The 18617-nt window shown below is 40.2% G+C and overlaps 1 protein-coding gene and 1 long non-coding RNA gene across 3 annotated transcripts; one reads left to right on the top strand and one right to left on the bottom strand.

Annotated features, from left to right (window-relative positions):
* Positions 1-3626: 3626 nt before the first annotated feature.
* Positions 3627-9835, bottom strand: LOC125182543 (uncharacterized). Its single transcript, XR_007162540.2, has 3 exons — positions 9780-9835; positions 4872-4958; positions 3627-3764 (listed from the first exon to the last, which is right to left on the bottom strand). It is a non-coding gene; the product is annotated as an uncharacterized lncRNA (long non-coding RNA).
* SRI (sorcin) lies at positions 9306-17502 on the top strand. Of its 2 annotated transcripts, XM_048061717.2 has the most exons (8): positions 9307-9461; positions 10307-10390; positions 13552-13621; positions 14313-14356; positions 15387-15534; positions 15686-15799; positions 16447-16505; positions 17151-17502. In XM_048061717.2, exons 1-8 carry the CDS (start codon positions 9411-9413, stop codon positions 17175-17177), a joined length of 597 nt encoding a protein of 198 aa, XP_047917674.1. In that variant the 5' UTR covers positions 9307-9410; the 3' UTR covers positions 17178-17502. The 2 variants fall into 2 exon arrangements, with proteins under 2 accessions (XP_047917673.1, XP_047917674.1); XM_048061716.2 differs by lacking the exon at positions 13552-13621 and having other exon boundaries at positions 9306-9461.
* The last annotated feature ends 1115 nt before the right edge of the window (positions 17503-18617 follow it).

Raw genomic sequence — 18617 nt, 5'->3', positions numbered from 1 at the left:
TCAGTATCAAATGTCATTATCCCAGCATGAGAAAGATACAACAAAAATGCTTGGAGTTAAAGCTCTATGAATTTAGATTAAAAACCTTCTGGTTGTGCCTGGAAGATAAAAATAGTGAGGATAATTATTTTAATGTTATCAGGTGAGTATTCTTTAGCATGGGTGAATTCACTGTCTCTTGCAACAGTTTGATCAAAAGTGGATCCTTTAGTCAAGCCCAAGTCACTGAGTTTGGAACAGGGGCACCAGCATCAGACGAAATGTGATTGCCTGTGCAATGCAAAAGGTTACACTGCATCACTTAATGTTTGTTTCTTTTTTACAACGTCAGAATGAGCATGTAAGCACTGCCACTTGCACACCTTTTGCTTATTCTTCTGAGAGGTCCTGAAAACAGATAAATGAAAAATTGATCATGTTGTTTCATCATCTCCTTCTTTCCCCACACAGTTACGAGAAAAATAAAATAAAATAAAAATGGAACAGTCTCTTAAGTAGGTCACTCTGGCAAAAGCACAGAGTATGTGTAAATAGAGTCAGGGATTTTCCCATTAGATATTTGGGAAAAAGTTTCAGTGATCAGTCCAAACACCATTTCTGTCAGAAATGTGCCAGGAAAAACAGTAAAAGTAAATTCAGTATAAAATACAGTAGAAACAACTCCTGAAGCAAAGAAGTTTATCTTCTAATAAATACATTATGAGAAAATAAACTAATTGAATTCAATCTCTGACCTATGGCAGAAGAAGTAAGCTAAAGGGATCACAGTGCAAGAGCTGGGTGTCATGCTAATGCACTGTGAATGTGCCTTAAATCCCAAACCTGGAAGTAATAAATGCTTAAATGAGATTACTTCTGCTGAATACTCATGCTGTAATTAGTTGAGCTATGGAAGTTCTACACAAAGATTTGACAAATTAAATAAGTAGACAGAGCCGGGGGGGGGGGGGGGGGGGGGGGCGGGAATCTTGATATCTCTGTTTACAAGGACCTAAAGAGGTAAGAAATTTTCAAAGCAAGACAAAATCAGAGGCATCAAACCACTGTTGACAACCTGAGCTCTCATTTCGGCATCAGGAGAAAATTAACTCCCTCTCTTTCAGTACAAAGTGCTCATACTTAATTTGATTCTACATCGAAGACAATTTTTAAAATTTAAAGTTAAACTGCTGTGACCCACTCTCCCAAGCAGGTTTTCAGCGGAGAGCTTCACAAGACTGGTCACTGCTTCAGTCTTTGCATCATCACAAGCTCCTGTGCAAAATAGGACTATTTGGGGTAACTCACAGTTCCCACTGCCAGGGAAAAATTGGAACCTCCTAAATGCAAGATAGAGTCACCAGCTCTCAGGTAACCACCCCATATGTCAGAATTGCTGTGGAGTTGGCTTTGCCCTGAACATTGGTGTGGTTTTATTTGATTGTGGCTGTTAGGTTTTTACTCACTCTTTTATTTTTCCATCAGCCTCCCCTCTAGATCATGATGAAAACACTCATTTTGATGGAGCCAAGTATGCATGTGAAGGGCTGACAAGGCAATTTAGAGGTGTTATGCTTAAGCTAAATCCTCAGAAAGCCACACTGGATCTTAGCTAACATGAGAGATGATTAAAATAAATAAATAAAATCAGTGGATAAAAGCAGAAAGGGAAGAGGAGGGGAACATCCTTAAAGAGTTAGACAAACACCCCAGTTCAGAGGAGTTTGGAGACGACTGTGATTATCCACAGCTTTGTTGGCTTCACCAGGGCTTTAGCCAGCCATGGGAGCCTATCTGTGGGCATTGCCCAGCCTGGGTTCCTACATCTGAGAGCAGCTCCAAACTTCAAAAACATTTTTTTTTTTTTAGTGTCTGCTGCCACCAACTGATTGATCTTTTACTTAAAGAAATTTCAAAGGAAATCAGAAAGCTTTGCAGCATACTTGGAAAAGAGTGCTCTTGGATGGGTCAAGGCCACTTCATTCCTGGCTGTAACACATAAAGCATGCAAAAGACAAAAGCAAAAATGCAAGTGATTAGCATCTGTAAAGTTTCCTGGAGCAGGTAGATTATATAAAAATATGTATTGTTGTTAGTGGCAATATACGCAGTTGTCAGAACAGAAAAGAAAAAAAAAAAAAGAAAAAAGAAATAATTCTTGCAGCTTCTTTAATTAAAGGGCCTCAATTTTCTGAAGCACAGAGTACAGCAACTGAAAACCCAGATGGTCTCTTTACCCCTTTGCTTTCTCACAAGCCCTATTCATACTTTCAAACAACATATGTGGATTTTTCTATTAAGATGTAGGACACTGATTTTATTTCCCTGAAAATTCTAATCATTTTACTCATGTGCTTCTAGCAGATAAAAGGAAAAGAAACAGTGATCTATAAAATACATATTAACAAAGTATTAAAGGATTCAACTGCAGAAGAACTGGACAAGAGAGAAACATCAATATGACAACAAAGGAAAGTGCGCAAGATATGTGGCAAATGCAGAATAGGAACAATCTGTATGCTATCAGCTGTCCTGATAGCCATGGTACCATGCCCTCAGGCTCAATGACTCAAATACTAGTATGTTTTGATACAATACATGCTATAGCATATACAGCTGGCTAATGATTACTGACTATGATTAATCTTGACCTCATTTGTAGATAGCACTCACTCTCTGTAGGTGGATAGAAAGAATTTTCCCAAATAACATTTTCTTACTCCCAACAGAGGGAAAAGTTCCCTGCAATCTAGTTTATATAAAATATGGCAAAATGAAATACTTTGTGCCAGACTTCCCCCTCTTCTGTGGACACCATAACATTTTTCATAAAGACAAAATTTATCTCCAAAACTACAGCTAATTTTAGAAATTACAGTGATTAACTATTCTAGTTATTTAAAACTATCATACCCAAACATTTATATATTAGCCAAAAAATTCAGATCAGCTTTTCAAATATATATGCATGAATGAACCTATGCTAAGGTTGGTGGGGTTTTTTTGTTTGTTTGTTTGTTTTCCTGGTATACAAGCCTACATCTAAACTCCTAAACCACTGTTTACAAAGGGAGTTTGGCACGAAGAATGGCTCAGGGCTCATTTTACGGATCAGAACTGAGACCCAAGCAGAAGTATCTGACATCGGTCAAGGTGGATTCTGTTGCTGCTTTTGGCTGAGCTTCTATTTGTATATGGTAAAAACGGGTCTAGGTTAAAAAGCCACCAAGCATGGGCTGATGTGCCCGTATTGGCAGTACCACTGTGACACCTCGTGGGCGATCTCTGCGACAGCAATAGGCTGAGTCCTTAAATGGAAAGGCAGTTAAAAAAAAAAAAAAAGAGAGAGAGAGAGAGAATAGAAAAAAAAAAAAAAAGAGAGAGAGAGAGAGAACAGAAAAAAGCTAATATGAGGAACAAAGAAAATATGGAATTATATGTTTGAGAAAAAATATTTACAGAAGCCACAGAAGGAGGAAGAACATTTGTGTTTTACAAGTGTACTCAAGGTATCATAAAATTTTGTGACAGGAACTGCAAATACATCATATGCTGGCCGCCTGGGGGTGTGTGTTGCAATACTTGAGGAATTTTCGACACACACCCCGCATAGTAACAGAAGTAGTCACCAGCACATGCACCAAGAGGAGACACCATGAGCAGAAATGGGACTTTTTTCTGCAGGGTGTGGCACAACTCTTTCGCTCCAGTCATGCTGAAAAGTGTGATTTCCCCCAGTCTGTCACATCACTCGTGGTACTTGGGCACTGCATTTGTGCCCTTACCTTAAATAAAGAAAGAAATTCATTTAACATAATAAGCTTTACTTTCCCAAAGTCAGCTATTTGCATGCCACTACTAGCGTGTGAGTGCCACGTTAGTGCTGCAGCAAACCAGCCCAAGACATTTCCCCAATAATTCAGCCGGTCTCATCAATTATGGAAATTACAGATCAGCAAATGAAGGTGAATTCTGGTAACGCTGCAGTGGTGTCAACTCTTTTGAAGCAGTAGACACAGAGCGAATAAGCACATCTGCCCAAATTGCCAAGAAATTTGAGAGGTAAAAATGAGAGCCCAAACGGACATCAGGGACCTAACAGGTGACAACCCTGCAATTCAGACACCTGAAACTCCATTTCTATGTTCTATATGCTGGGTTTGAGTCCAGAAGTACTGCTCCATGGCTGACTAACCGATATGAGCTTGTTTCCCACCTAACACCATACTGGAACTCAAGATGACCGTAATTCCTAAAGCCTCGGATGGGAATACTTGGCAGAACTGAGCTCAGTGCGAAACATGGCAGGGAGAACAGCACTGCGCCAATTATTTGCATAACTAATGCACAGCTAAGCCTTAATGCTTAGGGTTTATACCCATAAAGTGGCAGAAATGAGTTTTAGGCTTCCTCAGGGCAAGCCTGTGCTCTAAATTCCTAGCTACAGGGAATTTCGCAAAACAATATGCTTCAGCTCATGTATTAAAATCAAGCCACTGTGCAGCCAGAACGGAAACTTTAATGAAGAGAAGAAACACATGGGACTCTTCTCTTTAGCCCACAGATTATACATTTCAGGCTTTGCCTCCTGGACTATTTGTCCATTTTTCATCAGATAGCCACAGTGGGTTTTGTTTTGTTTTGTTTTGCTTTATTTAAGGAAATTATTCAGAAAATAGGGAATGGTACCAGAAATACCCTCTTGTAGCTGAATACCTGTGACATTGCTTCACAGGAAAAGGGGTTCTTAGGGCTTGCTTTCCATCTGGACCTAGGAGCTTCACAAGATAATGCCAATCTTCTAGTCATTACACCTGAGTTTCACCCAAATGGAAGTAAAATACCAGATTATATTTTCTGATATATATCAGAACTTATATGATGATACTTACGACTGTAGCAAGTGTTGTATAAGAGGGAATCAGTTGTCTTACTGATGAACTTTGTTGTGCTGCAATCCTTTATAAACAGTTCAATTGCTAAGTGATATGCAAAGAAAGCAAAAGTTTAAACGTCTTTTCCAAGTCACAGGCATGTATCACTGCTGTTCTCAGATATCTTAATGCCTTAATTACAACTTTAGCTAAAGACCATCTTGGGAATCATCCAACTGCAAGCCGTAAAATAGAAATAATGTTGCTACTGCAAAACTACATTTTAGCTTTAATTCAGTGAAGATGTCCTGCCTTGGGAATGCACAAACTGCAATATTTATAATGAAATGAATGTGCTAGTTTGTGTTATTAGGTTGTGTTATTGTACTGCGCCATCCACAATTAAGATTACCTTGCTTTAGGCCTTCAGTGATACACTTGCTGATGCCCAGTGAGTGATGAAGAAGACCCACCATGCTGAATGCAGAGGAACCAAAGAAGGGAAGGAGTAGGGAGTAAGGAAGTTCATCACTGAGACGTTAAAGGGGTTGGAGCTGGGAGGGAAAACTAAGGTTTGAAGTCATATGGGCTTAGAGAAAATTCAAGTAGGTCAAAATGGACAATCAACATTTATAGAAACTTTTCATCTCCGTAACTCTCTTCTTAAATACCTTCCCCACCCTTGCAAGCACATTATTTGATGATACCAGGAAAATACTTGGCTATCATAGTGATAAGTGCAGCAGAAAATCCTTGTACAAAATAACTAGCTGCAGAACTGAGTATAAATACTGTACAGTAAACAGGGGGAAAAAAAAAAAAAAGGCTGGTGTCAAAAACGACAAAACAGACAAACAATGAAGCACTATTCATTGGAGGCACTGAGCAAGGCATTATATTGAGGCCTCTGGTCTGTCCTATATTTACCTTTCCACTGTCTGAATTTATGCCTCTTGTCAAGTTATGGCAATTAAAAGGGTAATTGGATCATTTTTTGTCCCTCCTTTAGTAATATAAACTTATTCTCAAGCTTTTAATGCTTCTGAAGTGCTAAGTAAACATTTCAGGAAATTTGAGCTTTACCCTTTAATTCCCGTTTTCCTCCATAGCTTCTTTTATTGCAGTTCTGGAAAGGACAAATTCCATGCCCGGTTTGCCAGGAAAGCCTGAAGCCTCAGCACACAGCCCCTGATCCCTGGACCAGATGGCAAGGATGGGCCAACACTGAAGATCTTAAGGCTTCCAGTTCAGGGTGGCTGAATTCCCACATCATGCGTCAGCCCACATCAGACTTGAATACACACACACTTAGTTCAATGGTGGGACAAGCAGGAAGGAAGACAGGCAAGCAGGTATGTGACCAGTGGTAGATTTATGCTTGCCTCTCATCCACTGTGAGGAAGCATAGTAAATACAGCAATCAGGTTTCAAGGTACTAACGCTATTACTGTAGCTCAGTTTTGAACGACTTAAAATCTCATCACAAAGAATCCAGAAAAAGCTATGGAATGGAAGCTGCACACCAAGTTTTCACTTTCTAGACAAAAATATTTTACTTAGGCCTTTTCTTGGGAAAATGTAATTAGTTCTAATCTCAGAAGGGCAAGAAGGGCAACAGTACCAGCATTCTGTGTTTCTTGTCTTCGGTATTCCCACTAGAGGGCTTACATATTCTCTGAGATCTGCACAAATTTCTTACTGGTGTATTCCTAATGGTCTAATTTCTTGTGATTTAAACAGCTAGCACAGATCAGGAGCCCTGCAGAAGGCAGATATGTACTGGTTAATCTCACACTGCCTTCCTTTTGCCTTGATAAAAACTAAATAAAAGCTAAATGCACCAGTGCAAACAAAACACCTACCCAACAAACCACATAGAATACACTGCTTTGTTCTAGCTGTCTCCCAGCTCTTTTTCTTAGGTGTGGCTGAATTTAGACAATCACACAAATATTAATCAGAGAAAGCAGTGCTCATTGCCAATAGTCTCGGAAGAAGTACTGTAAATGGAAGATGTCTAAATAGTCATGCTGAATACACAAAACAAAGAATAAACCCCTTATGAAACAGGTTTACCTATACAGCTATTGCAGTTTTAGCACCTTCATCTACCACCAGGCCTGCACCTTATCTGTTTTTTCTCACTAATGCAGTTAAAAAATCGTTCCTATTATCTTTAATCTATTGGCCACACATACAAATGATTTGACATTTTGCTTATCAGTGTATACCTCTTCAAATCTTATCACTTATATTATTTGCCACTTATTTTCAATCTTTCCAAACTTTCATTTTTTATCACTATAACTCTATCTTGATTACGAAGGCCTCTCGCCCAAATATTATTATATATACCGTAACAAGGTTCAGCACTGTGTCTCTCATAACCTATACCACACATAAATTAATTCTGGTAAATAAAACTGACTGCTGCACAGTTTAATATCAACAGATGTGTTCACAAATACTCTTGTGTGACAGGTATTTCTTAAGCCGAAAAGCTAGCCAGATGCACTGCTTTTCTTCTCAGCTGCCCTGGAAAGGTGGAATTCATATATGATACCCTGTGTGATGAAGGTATTACATAATGATTTCCCTCTTTGAGTTGGCAACCCTATTGAATGCTGAATTTCACAGAACACCCCAGCACTTGGTTTCACGTTAGTGGCATCTGTTAACAGTATCAGTGTAACTGGTGCTAAAATAATAAAAAATATGCTATATAGATATTGTCTGAAGGACGTGTTTACTGGATGACTTGGAATCTGAGAAGGGTGATTCACTCTTAATGAAAAGTTTACTATAACTTAAAGGGATTAAATTAATAAGGTCCTACTCAGATTTAATCAAGTTCTTCAGAAGTTATGCTAACAGACAATAAAATGCTATGCTTTTAGATTTCTGACATTAAATCATTTACCCTGCGAAGCCCTAATGAGTAGATTTGTTTCAGTCATACAGACTGTAGCAAATAACTTCTCATCTTAATTAAATACCTCTCAATATGAGGACGTTCTAATACTTGGGAAACAAATACCCCAGCTCAGACCAAGCCATGGTCACTTCAGCTTTTGCTGCCTGGGCTACAGCAGCAAAAAGGGGTCAGCAGGGATAAGACAGAGGCGGTAGCAGTGGGTTCCTCCAGGCAAGAGGAGGCTGTTGCATCAAAACTTTGCTTGGTGTTGGCCAAATCTCCCCTAGCTGATCGCCAAAACCTGAGTGGATGCAGACCAAGGGCTACTGGTGGGACCCAGCCCTTTGTAAGTCCTGCAGAACAGGGCAGTTCCTCCCTCTCCCTTGCTCCAAAAGGATTTAGATCTACTGGCCCAAGGGAAAGTTGTTCAGTTTTGGGCCCCTCACTACAAGAAAGACATTGAGGTGCCCGAGCGAGTCCAGAGAAGGGCAACGAAGCTGGTGAGGGGTCTGGAGAACAAGTCTTACGAGGAACGGCTGAGGGAGCTGGGGTTGTTCAGCCTGGAGAAGAGGACACTCAGGGGAGACCTCATCGCTCTCTACAGGTACCTTAAAGGAGGCTGTAGAGAGGTGGGGGTTGGTCTGTTCTCCCACGTGCCTGGTGACAGGATGAGAGGGAATGGGCTAAAGTTGCGCGAGGGGAGGTTTAGGTTGGATATTAGGAAGAACTTCTTTACTGAAAGGGTTGTTAGGCATTGGAATAGGCTGCCCAGGGAAGTGGTTGAGTCACCATCCCTGGAGGTCTTTAAAAGACGTTTAGATGTAGCCCTTAGTGATACGGTTTAGTGGAGGACTTGTTAGTGTTAGGTCAGAGGTTGGACTCAGTGATCTTGGAGGTCTCTTCCAACCTAGATGATTCCGTGATTCTGTTATTTGGGACCAGGGTTAGATGTTCACTTTGAAGAGAAAGCTACAGCATCATAAAAGAGAAGAACGCGTTTGACATAACGATGCATTCTGTGGCATGCATGAAGTATATGCACAAAAGATAAAAACCATGGAGCTTACGGCCTTTATGGCCATTTCAAAAATCACAGACAGGTGACTTAAAAACAACCTGCCGTCAGCACAGGTGATTCTCTGGTGAGCGGTTCCAGTGCTCTCCAAATGGCTTTGCAGATAACGGCACGATAGGGACGACTACTGTAGCCCAAAACGAAACGAGTCACCAACCAGGGCGCCCACCAGGCGGCACAAAGCCGAGGGAAGGGGCTGAGGGCAGGGGAGGAAAAGGAAGGGGCCGGCGCCCTCCCGGCCGCGGGCAGCCCTGAGGCAGCGCCATGCCCGCGCCCCCGCCTGTGGGGCGGAAAAGCCTGCTGCGGGCCGGCGGCCTGTACCACCCGGAACGGAGGGGAGTTTTGGGGGTCGCCCTCAGCTCCCAACAACACCACCTTGCGCTGCCCGACTGCCCCGCTGGCAGGAGGCAGCCGGCTGCCTCGCACGGCTGGCGGAGTTTCCAGCCGCCTGTAGGCGGCTCTTCCCAGAGCCCGCGGCCCTCCGTGCTTTCCTCCCTCCCCCCTCGGGGCCGGCCCTGTGGTTGCCGCGGGGCGCGGCCGGGCCGGGCGGGGCAGAGGCGAGCAGAAGATGGCGTATCCCGGGCAGCCGGCACCCGGCGGCGGCTTCTACCAGGGCGGGGTGAGCGGGGCTAGGGTCGGGTGGCTGGGCTGGGGGCTGCCTGCGGGGCCGGGACGGGGCTGGGGACTGCCTGGCGGGGCTGCCTGGTCTGCGGCGGGGGGACTGGGCTGCGATGGGGCACTCCCGTCCCGTCCCGTCCCGTCCCGTCCCGTCCCGTCCCGTCCCGTCCCGTCCCGTCCCGTCCCTTTCCTGCTTCCCCATCGGGGATCCCGGGGTCGCCTCTGGGGGCCCTCAGGCCGCCTCTAGAGAGGCTCCGGCGGCGCTTTCCTGTCAGCGCAGCGGCTGACAGAAAAGCTGCTGCTGCGGCGAGCGGCTTACAGGCTCCTTTGTGGTTACCAGCCCTTCAACACGAACAAAATTAAGTCACATCGCGGTGTTTCAGTTAAGAATCGGTTACGTTAAAGAACAGTCTCCGAGCTGAATGTTAATGCATGTTTTCTTCCCAGTGTTTTCCTTCGAGGTCTGTCTTGCACAACTTTTTTTTTTTGAAGCGGAAAGAAAAGTCAGAGGTGCATTGCTAGTCTTAATCTTCAGGACCGCGTTTTTACTAGTATTAGACTTTAAAATTTAAGCTTGGTGGAATATGTGATACTGCGTCCGGATGAGCAACTTGTCCCTGTGCAAGGTTTTACCCTGATGTGCTTAAGTTGTACTAAATGAGCGTACCAATCTGAGGACTGTGTGCTTTCTTTTCTAAAGGAACTGTGTGGTTTTTTTTTCATTGTTCAGACTTTTTAACATGCTATATATATAAAAACACATGTTGATTCTTAAGTACAGACAGTACAATTACTTACACTGAAGCATTAATTTAAAACTAATCATTTTTATTCTTGATTTATAAGTATGGCGGAGCCCCAGGAGGACCAGCATTCCCTGGACAAGCTCAGGATCCTTTGTATGGTTATTTTTCTGCAGTAGCAGGGCAGGTAAGCTTAAATGTTACTCATTTGTTGGAAATACTTTTCTGGAGAGTCATTTCTACATGAGGTTTTAGAAAGAGGGATGCTGAATGTTTGCAGTAGGAAGAGCTCTGTAGTTTCAAGTTTTTGAAAAAAATAGCTGATTGGTCTTACTTAGCGTGGCTGCTAAAATGCATCAGCACGGTTGAAGAGCTAGTTAGCATTATTCAAACTGTGTAGTTACTGCCCAGCTATATACAGCTGTACTACATGCTGTATAGCTGTACTATGTACAGTATAGCTGCATTCATGTACAGCCTATAGTTCCTGTATAAAACTATTCAGTAACTATATATTACAGGAAACGTTGGAACTGAATTGTGGTTTAGCCATTTGTTGGGGAATGCTGTTTCTGGAGAAGGAAGCCAGAAATGATGGGGAACATCAGCTGTGGAGATGTTTGTGTTAAGAGTGGGAAATGCTAACAAGAAATACATTGTGTGATAAAGTGGCTTAATGGATTCACAAATGGAATAGCAGTCTTTATCTGTGCCAACATCAGGGTGTGCTCGTAGGATAGAGTGATTACTCTGTCAGGGGAAAGGGCATTCACAACTTGTATTTTAGGTCTTTTTTTCCGCTTTGTCATTCTGCACTGCGTTTTTTTATTTCTTTTTTTTTTTTTTTTGTAATTTCATGGCATACATAATTTTTGTGTAATTATGGATGTTACTAGAAATACATAGTTCCTGAAACGGGTTGCAAAGGTTAGGAGCATGTGAGTTAGATTTACTGAGGAAGAAGTTCTGTCTTTGTTGGCAATACTAATAACAAAGCTATTTATTGTACACATAGGGTGTGTGGAAATCTGAAACTCTGCTTCTGGATCTGATATCCACAGGTGCACGTAACCACAACGTGGAAATTTAAATCCAGCAGACTAGTCGATGTTTAAATTCCCAGGTTAAGACTGTAATTTGGCTTACTGCTTTTTGTTCTCTGTTACTCATTTGAATTAATAATGCATCTTACAGTCTGTGTGTTACTTCTGTAACATTGCTTATGCATACATAAATCATGTTTTTGTAATAAAGGTGAATGCCTGTCCAGTAAGGCGTAGCCCAATCTAAATTCTGCTGAATGTGTGCTTACAACTTCCTGCCAGCTCAGATGCTTCTGCATCTGGTGCCACCAGATAATGTGCTAGGTAGAGCCTGTAACTAGTGCTGGAAAAATGAGTACACTCCTATTGTAGAGAGGAAAAAGGGTGATAACAGCAAACAGGATGCAGCGCTGTGGAGAACAGGTGACAAGAGCTGGACCTCAGCAAAGCACAGACCGCTGCCAGACTACTCGAGTGCAGCATGGTCACCAAAAGCTGGTGACCCAGTGAGCTAATGGGTGTGATCAAGTTAGTACTTAAAGTATTGAAGTTAGTACTCTAAATACCTTTTATATGGCAGAGTCATTCCTTATTTGAGTAAACAGGGTAGCTTTTGAAATGTTACCCTTGGAATCAACAGAGTCTGTTTCAGGGACCAGTGGTTGTCTGGTAAGAATCCTGCAAGGAGACAGTGAAATCAAACAGGTGACTTACCAGTTGTTTTTATAGCCATCCATGTAAGTCTGCAAAAAGCCACATCTCACAGTTTTCTGTAAGAACTTACTATAGAATTAGTGAAGTTTTTCATCTTGGTTTGCTGCTGTGCTGTTTTTATGCCTAAACAATATATAATGTTATCTCTGAGCTTTCTTTGAAGTAGTTTACAACAGAAATCTTGTTTTATGTTTGAGGAATTAATTGCCTTTGTTTATTGAAAAAAGTCAGATGTTTATTAAATGAATTGACTCTATCTTTGTAGGACCTAATAATCTTTCTTTTTAATCTGTTTGCAAAGCCTCCGTGCCTTTTATAGTTTCCTTAAGTTCTACCTGAGAAAAATAAATAGAAGGCCAAGTACCTTTACAGTAATGTTAATCATGATAAAAATAAAAACCATGCTTTTCTGTCTTGCTTTCTGTTATGAAATTATACAGATCCTGCCTTTCTTTCAGAATACGCGAGGCCTTTGAAAATATTTGTTTCTTACAATGCACGGCTAATTTATTGTTTTTATTTAGTTAATTATTTATTTTCTCTTGAGTGTAATGTTTCTGTTACATCTGTGTAGTTAGAGTGATGGAGTAGATCAGAAGAAATTCTGTTTTTTTCACCCCTATCGATGTTACATAGAATCAAAATGTTGCTGCTCTTTTTCCGGACCTTGTAAAACATCACTTAGTGTATTAACTACTACTTTTTTCCTATAAATGTTACTTCGTTTCTGAAAGTTAGCTGCCCACATCATTTTAACCAGGCCATTTAGTAGCATATCTCTGTGCAGTGGTTTTAAAAATCTTAGGAAAATGCCAAGGCAAATAAATTTCTCTTAAATGCACAGCAACTCTTTATTCCCCGTTTTAATGCTTTACACTAAAGTTGCGTTGGTTTTGGTATCTGCAGATGTAACATTCCCTCCTTGAATGAGATTAAATTATACTCAAAACTCTCTGTGAACAAAACTTTATGGTGGGTGTGTGAGGAATGTGGCCTAGCGTTGCACTTCCACTTTTGACAGCTCATTGCTTTCCATGACTTAGCTGTTGTTTTATTTGGCTTGAGAAGGATGCTTGGGAAGGGAGTCACTTTTCGGATTGCACAGATAGGTATCTTTTCGGTGTCTTTTTCTTTTTCTTTCCAAATTCTTTGCTTTCTGCTTTTGTTTGTTTTGCTTATTATTCCCAAGCAAGCAAACTTTTTTTTTTTTTTTAAAGATTTATAAGTCTTAAGGCTGTCTCGAGAGGAGGGTATGTATGAGCTGGGTTCCAGGTTTCCTGTGTAGCCATGAGATCATAAGTCTCTAAGTTAAAGTGAAAAAGATACCAGTTAAATACCAGAAAGAAAAATACCAGTTTCATTTTTTGAGATCACTAGATGTGAAAGCTTGTTTGTGTTGCAAAAATATCAACTAAAGAAACATCGTTAGAGATATGGGTTATCAAAGGCAGTTTGTCATGTAGCAGAAAGAGAGGGGTAATCAGTTGTTCCTTGAAAGGGTAAATTAATGCCACTGAAAAGGGAGCGGGTACTGGGAGAAACTGGGAGAGGGAACTAAAGCAATAGCTGATACATCTTCTGTTATCGAAAGGATGGACAAATAGATGCTGATGAGCTACAGAGATGTCTCACCCAGTCAGGGATTGCAGGAGCGTATAAACGTAAGTTAACAATTTGAACAAACAAACAAACAAAAGCGCTTGAGTGCACTAATTCTTATGCCATCTACCAGAAAATGCTTGTAGTTGTGCTTTCTGCAGTTTCTTTTATTTGCATGGTTTTCTTTCCATACAGACTACTTTGAAATGTAAATTCGCTGTATTTCTGTGTGGATAGGGTTTCCCTTCTCAACTGCCTTCCTGCCTGCCGCTGAGCTGGGAGTTGCAGAAGTGTTGTGTTCTGTAATGGAAAGACAATTCTTAAAAGGTGTTTGGTTTTGAAGGTGAACTTGGATATGGACTAAAACATTCTGTGGCAGAACACCTCTGTCGGGGTGCATAGTGCTTGGTTCATAAAGTTGAGCAAAGTACCGTGCTAAAGTGGTTTCTGTACTAAAATATAAATGACCGCTTTGATTGAAACCCAAAACCTTTATGGATTGAGATAAGAGCAAATTAATTTTATATAGAATTTGAAGTGTCTCCACATTGTCTGCTGTCACTGTTTCTAACAAGTAATGATTAAAAGCCCTTACTTGGATCAAAACATAGCATGGCTGTGTACAGTGGAAGAAATAATAACATTTTAGGCATTGTATATTACAATAAGCAATTGAAAATGTTACATTTAGATGAACAAAACTGAAAATCATTCTTGTAATATAACTTATTTTCATTTTTCTAATTTAAACAGCTTTCAACGTAGAGACTTGCAGGCTCATGATCTCAATGCTGGATGTATCCTTTATTATGAAATATAAACGTTTTTGCATTATGCAAGCAAGGATAAGAGGGTGCACAAAATTTGGAAAATGCTTTTTAATTTCCCTCCAGCCTGCACTTGATATATGTTATGATCATTATGACTGGGGACACAAAAAAATCCATTCTTACTCATTTTGGAAGATGAAATAATTCTAACAAATCTGTCTGTCAGTGACTGGTCTTTTTATCACAAGGGGGGTCTCTAAGTCTAGGGGACTGTTTCCCCACTGCATGTATGAAGAGTCAGATCTGACAGCCCAGAATGGAGGTTTGTTCAAATAGCTCATTGTGCTTTTGAAACTAGACAGCATCATAGATGTCCTAATGAATTAAGCATCTGTACTACACAGCCTAATGGTATTTGAGGGCCCCCTAAATCCTGTTCCTTGAATTATCAAATTCAGGTATCTAATGGGAGGGTATATGGCATTCAGCCATACAACCTGTGGAAAATTTAGGTATGCTGTGCAAGGATGGATTGGAATCTTTAGAGTTTAATAGTTAAAAGTTAGGCTCTCATGTTCAAATGTTTTGCTGTTTAAAAAGAAAAAGCAGAAATTAAACTGAAAGGACCGATAGGTCACCTGGAACAAACTGCTATGGATACCAGAGATCTGATATTATTCTAACTTACTTTTTTGTATTTGGCATGTAATTTTATTTCAGATATGTATTTTATCAGTAACAATTGCACTGCAGCAGATAAAAGAGGAATTTGTTAATTCAGTTATATTCACAAAGAGCAAATAGTTTTTATCAGGCTTCACTGAGAAGTGTGGATGGCAAGTTCACTGGCATTTGGTTTTGGCCGGTGCTATTATCTCTGTCAGTGCTGTGGGATGCTCTAGTTAGTTTGCTGTCAAAAGAAGTAGTCAAAATATTGTTAATATTGACCGTCAAAGAAAGAGTTTTTAACTACAGATGATAAAAATACCAATTTCCATTTAACAGAGGACTTTTAATTTTGGAAGTCAAGGAAACTTTTTCTTAGCTTTGGAATCAGAGGGATATGTCTGGCACACTGGGATTTAATGAGTTTAAAGAACTGTGGGCTGTGGTCAATGGCTGGAAGCAACACTTCGTAAGTTTTGACAGCGATAGAAGTGGCACAGTGGATCGTGAAGAACTGGAGAAAGCTTTGACAAATATGGGTAAGTGGTGAAATTTCCTTGCATCTGATGCTGAGTTCCAACATTCCCCATACCAATTATCCTGTAATAACTGACACGTGGTATTTCCAATAAAAATGTTGGATTGTGTTAACCTACCTGTCTTCATTGCAGTCTTTCTATTTTCAAATAGGATTTAGATTGAGCCCGCAGGCAGTGACCGCAATCACAAGGCGATACAGCACTCGTGGAAAGATTACATTTGACGATTACATTGCCTGCTGTGTGAAGCTCAGAGCTCTTACCGGTGTGTTGGATTATAGCCTTGTTACTTTCATCTCTGTAATATGTTTTTATTTCATAAAATCTGATTATTGAGGTATCTCAAGTTCAACTTTAACTTTTACGTAATGCAAAATTGGTTTCTTTCAATAGAATTTACAGGCAGAACTCTAACAATTATAAATTGATTATTTCGATCCCCGTTGAAAAATGGACTAGTATGAGCTTTATGCAAGAGACTAGGAAAGTTGTGTTATCAAAATTGGGAAACTGTATTTAATAGTGGAACACAAAGCATTGTATATGGTAAGTATGAAGATCCATTAAGTCTTGGAATGAATTGCTGTGTTCTTCGTGAGTTGTCATTTATGTGGCTTGGGGATTTTTTTTTCCTTGCCTTTGTTTTGCTCTGCTGTCATTTCCCAGTTTGTTCCATCTTGCAAACTTGAACCTTGTGTTTTGCTTTAGAATAAAATTCAGGAAGGTGAGAAATTTACATAAAATGTTTGTAGTATGAGGAGTAGTATAAGCTATGGGCTAGTCTTCTGTTACTACAAACAAGCATTTCCAATTAGGCATTTGGCCAAAATAAAATCTTAGGTAGAATGCATTTTAAAAAATAACTATTTCTTACTTAATTTTTGTTTTTGTCTTTTAAATATTTTTTTTCAGAATGTTTTAGAAGAAGGGATGTGTCTCAGCAGGGTTTTGTGAATTTCCAGTATGATGACGTAAGTGAACTTCAATGAATCAGTTAAACTTAGGGGGTAAAACTAAGGAAATACTTAAAACTGAAGGTGAACAGCAATAATTTCAGTTTGTGCCTGTCTTTGCTACATTAATGGGAAGTGACTGCAAAGGTGTGTGGGGAGGGTGTTTTATTCAGTTCTTCTTTTGGAGTTCAGTGAGGTTAAAGAGTTGGAACTGGGTACTCTGTTAACAAGTTTGTATGCATTTGTGTAGATTTCTACAATTTCATTATGCATTTTATATGGATTCCTTACTAGTAAGGTTCAAGCAGACCTTAGAGTCTGTCACTTGCTACCATCACTTCCTTCGACTTTTTGTTTTGTTTTAAGGTTTGGTAGGTATTTAGGGAGAGTGGTGGAATGTACACAGAAGTCATACTTAGCCAGACTTGTGGGTCTTGTCTTCCTGACTGTATCTATGCAAGATGACAAGAACAGGAGATTCAAGTAGTCCTGTTGTTGTTAAGGAGATTTTTTTGTTTTAATTTACATATGAAAATTAGCAAATAGTTATTTCAAAGCTTTGTTGGTCATGGACTGAATATGTTTACAGAAAAAAACAGGAGAAAAAAGAAGAAACTTGTACTCTACTGTACTTCTGATAAATGGTTGTTCTTTTTTTTTTAGTTCATACAGTGTGTTATGAGCATCTAAATCAAAAAGGAAGTTGTGGATGATCACAATTATCATTCCAGTTCGTGTTTTGCTTTGCCAAACGCTTCCATGATTGTGTATCTCAATATCAGAAATTGAATATTTTATGAAGGTATTGCTTTACGCACTTTTTTAGTTTTGATAATGAATATCAAGTAATCATGTACTGTCATCTTTAACTTTCACCCTGTAATTATTAAAGATTTTTTTATTTTCATAAAATTGTAAGTCACCATGTATAATAACCACCATTATGGAGATACTAAGTTTTTCTGTAATGAGTTTACTTCTTTCCTATAATTCAATAAAAAAAAAAGTTCCTGGAGTGCAACCTACCATTTTTTGTCTTAAAAATACCATGCAGATGGCAGAAGATAAGACACATTCTTTTGTCTTTGGCAGCGTAGGACAGATGTACAAACTGAAAGCGTTAGCTTTTGGAATGATCATTTTACTCGTGTCTGTTAGAACATCAGTAAAATTTAAGTTGCTTGTTTTGAGAGCTAGGTATTTTCAAGATGAAGTCTGTGACACCATGCGTCGAGTGTATGACTGCCTGTTAGAACGTCTTACAAGCAGGGATGAGATAAAACATATCAGAGAACTCTTTCAGCATTGTGCTCTTATATATGGGACTTTTGTTCTATTAACTTCTTGCTCTGTTTATGTCCCTATATACAATGTTTTTAAACATATAAGAACTGTGCTATGTCAGTTTATACATTAACTGCCCTTTAAACTTTAAGCTATCAGACTTCAGTGACGTCAGTTAACATATTTTATCTCCTCTTTAAACCCTAGCACCTACCCTTCCTACCTTTATATGCCAACTAATGTACAAGGGTCAAAACCCTTCCCACCTGCCTGTGATGGAGTTTGTTTTCCTTGTAACAGCCCACAGGGTGACATGGTTTAGATTTGGGACTAAAACAATGGTGATAGCACACCAGTGGTTCAGCTGTTGCACAGTTCAGGCCCTTCTCTTTCTCACTCCGTGACCCCAGTAAGTAGGCTGGGGGTCAGCAAGAGGCTGGGGAGGGGCTCAGCCAGGAGCGCTGCCCCAGACTGACCCGAGGGATATTCCATGCCATGTAACATCATGTTTGGCAGTAAACTGTGGTAAGTCTCTCTGAAGTAGCTGTTGCTTGGAGAGTGGCTGGGTCTTGGTCTGCTGGAGGGAACTGGTGAATTGGTGAGTGATTGCTCCCTCCTTTTTTCCCTTTCATTTATTAAACTGACCTGCAAGGATTTATTGTTTTTCCTTTTACAATTCTCTCCCCCATTCTGTTGGGGCAGGGCAGGCAGTGAGCTAGAAGCTGGCACGTGCTTAGCTGCTGCCTGGGGTCACACTCTACCACAGGCCTGAAACTGCTCATGAAAGAAAACACTAGCCAAAAATGAATATAACATTCTTCTTCTAGATAAACGTTATTTATTAAT

The sequence above is a fragment of the Anser cygnoides genome, chromosome 2 (assembly GCF_040182565.1).
Source record: "Anser cygnoides isolate HZ-2024a breed goose chromosome 2, Taihu_goose_T2T_genome, whole genome shotgun sequence".
NCBI classification, from domain to species: Eukaryota; Metazoa; Chordata; class Aves; order Anseriformes; family Anatidae; genus Anser; species Anser cygnoides.
This window is presented reverse-complemented; position numbering and strand designations above follow the sequence as displayed.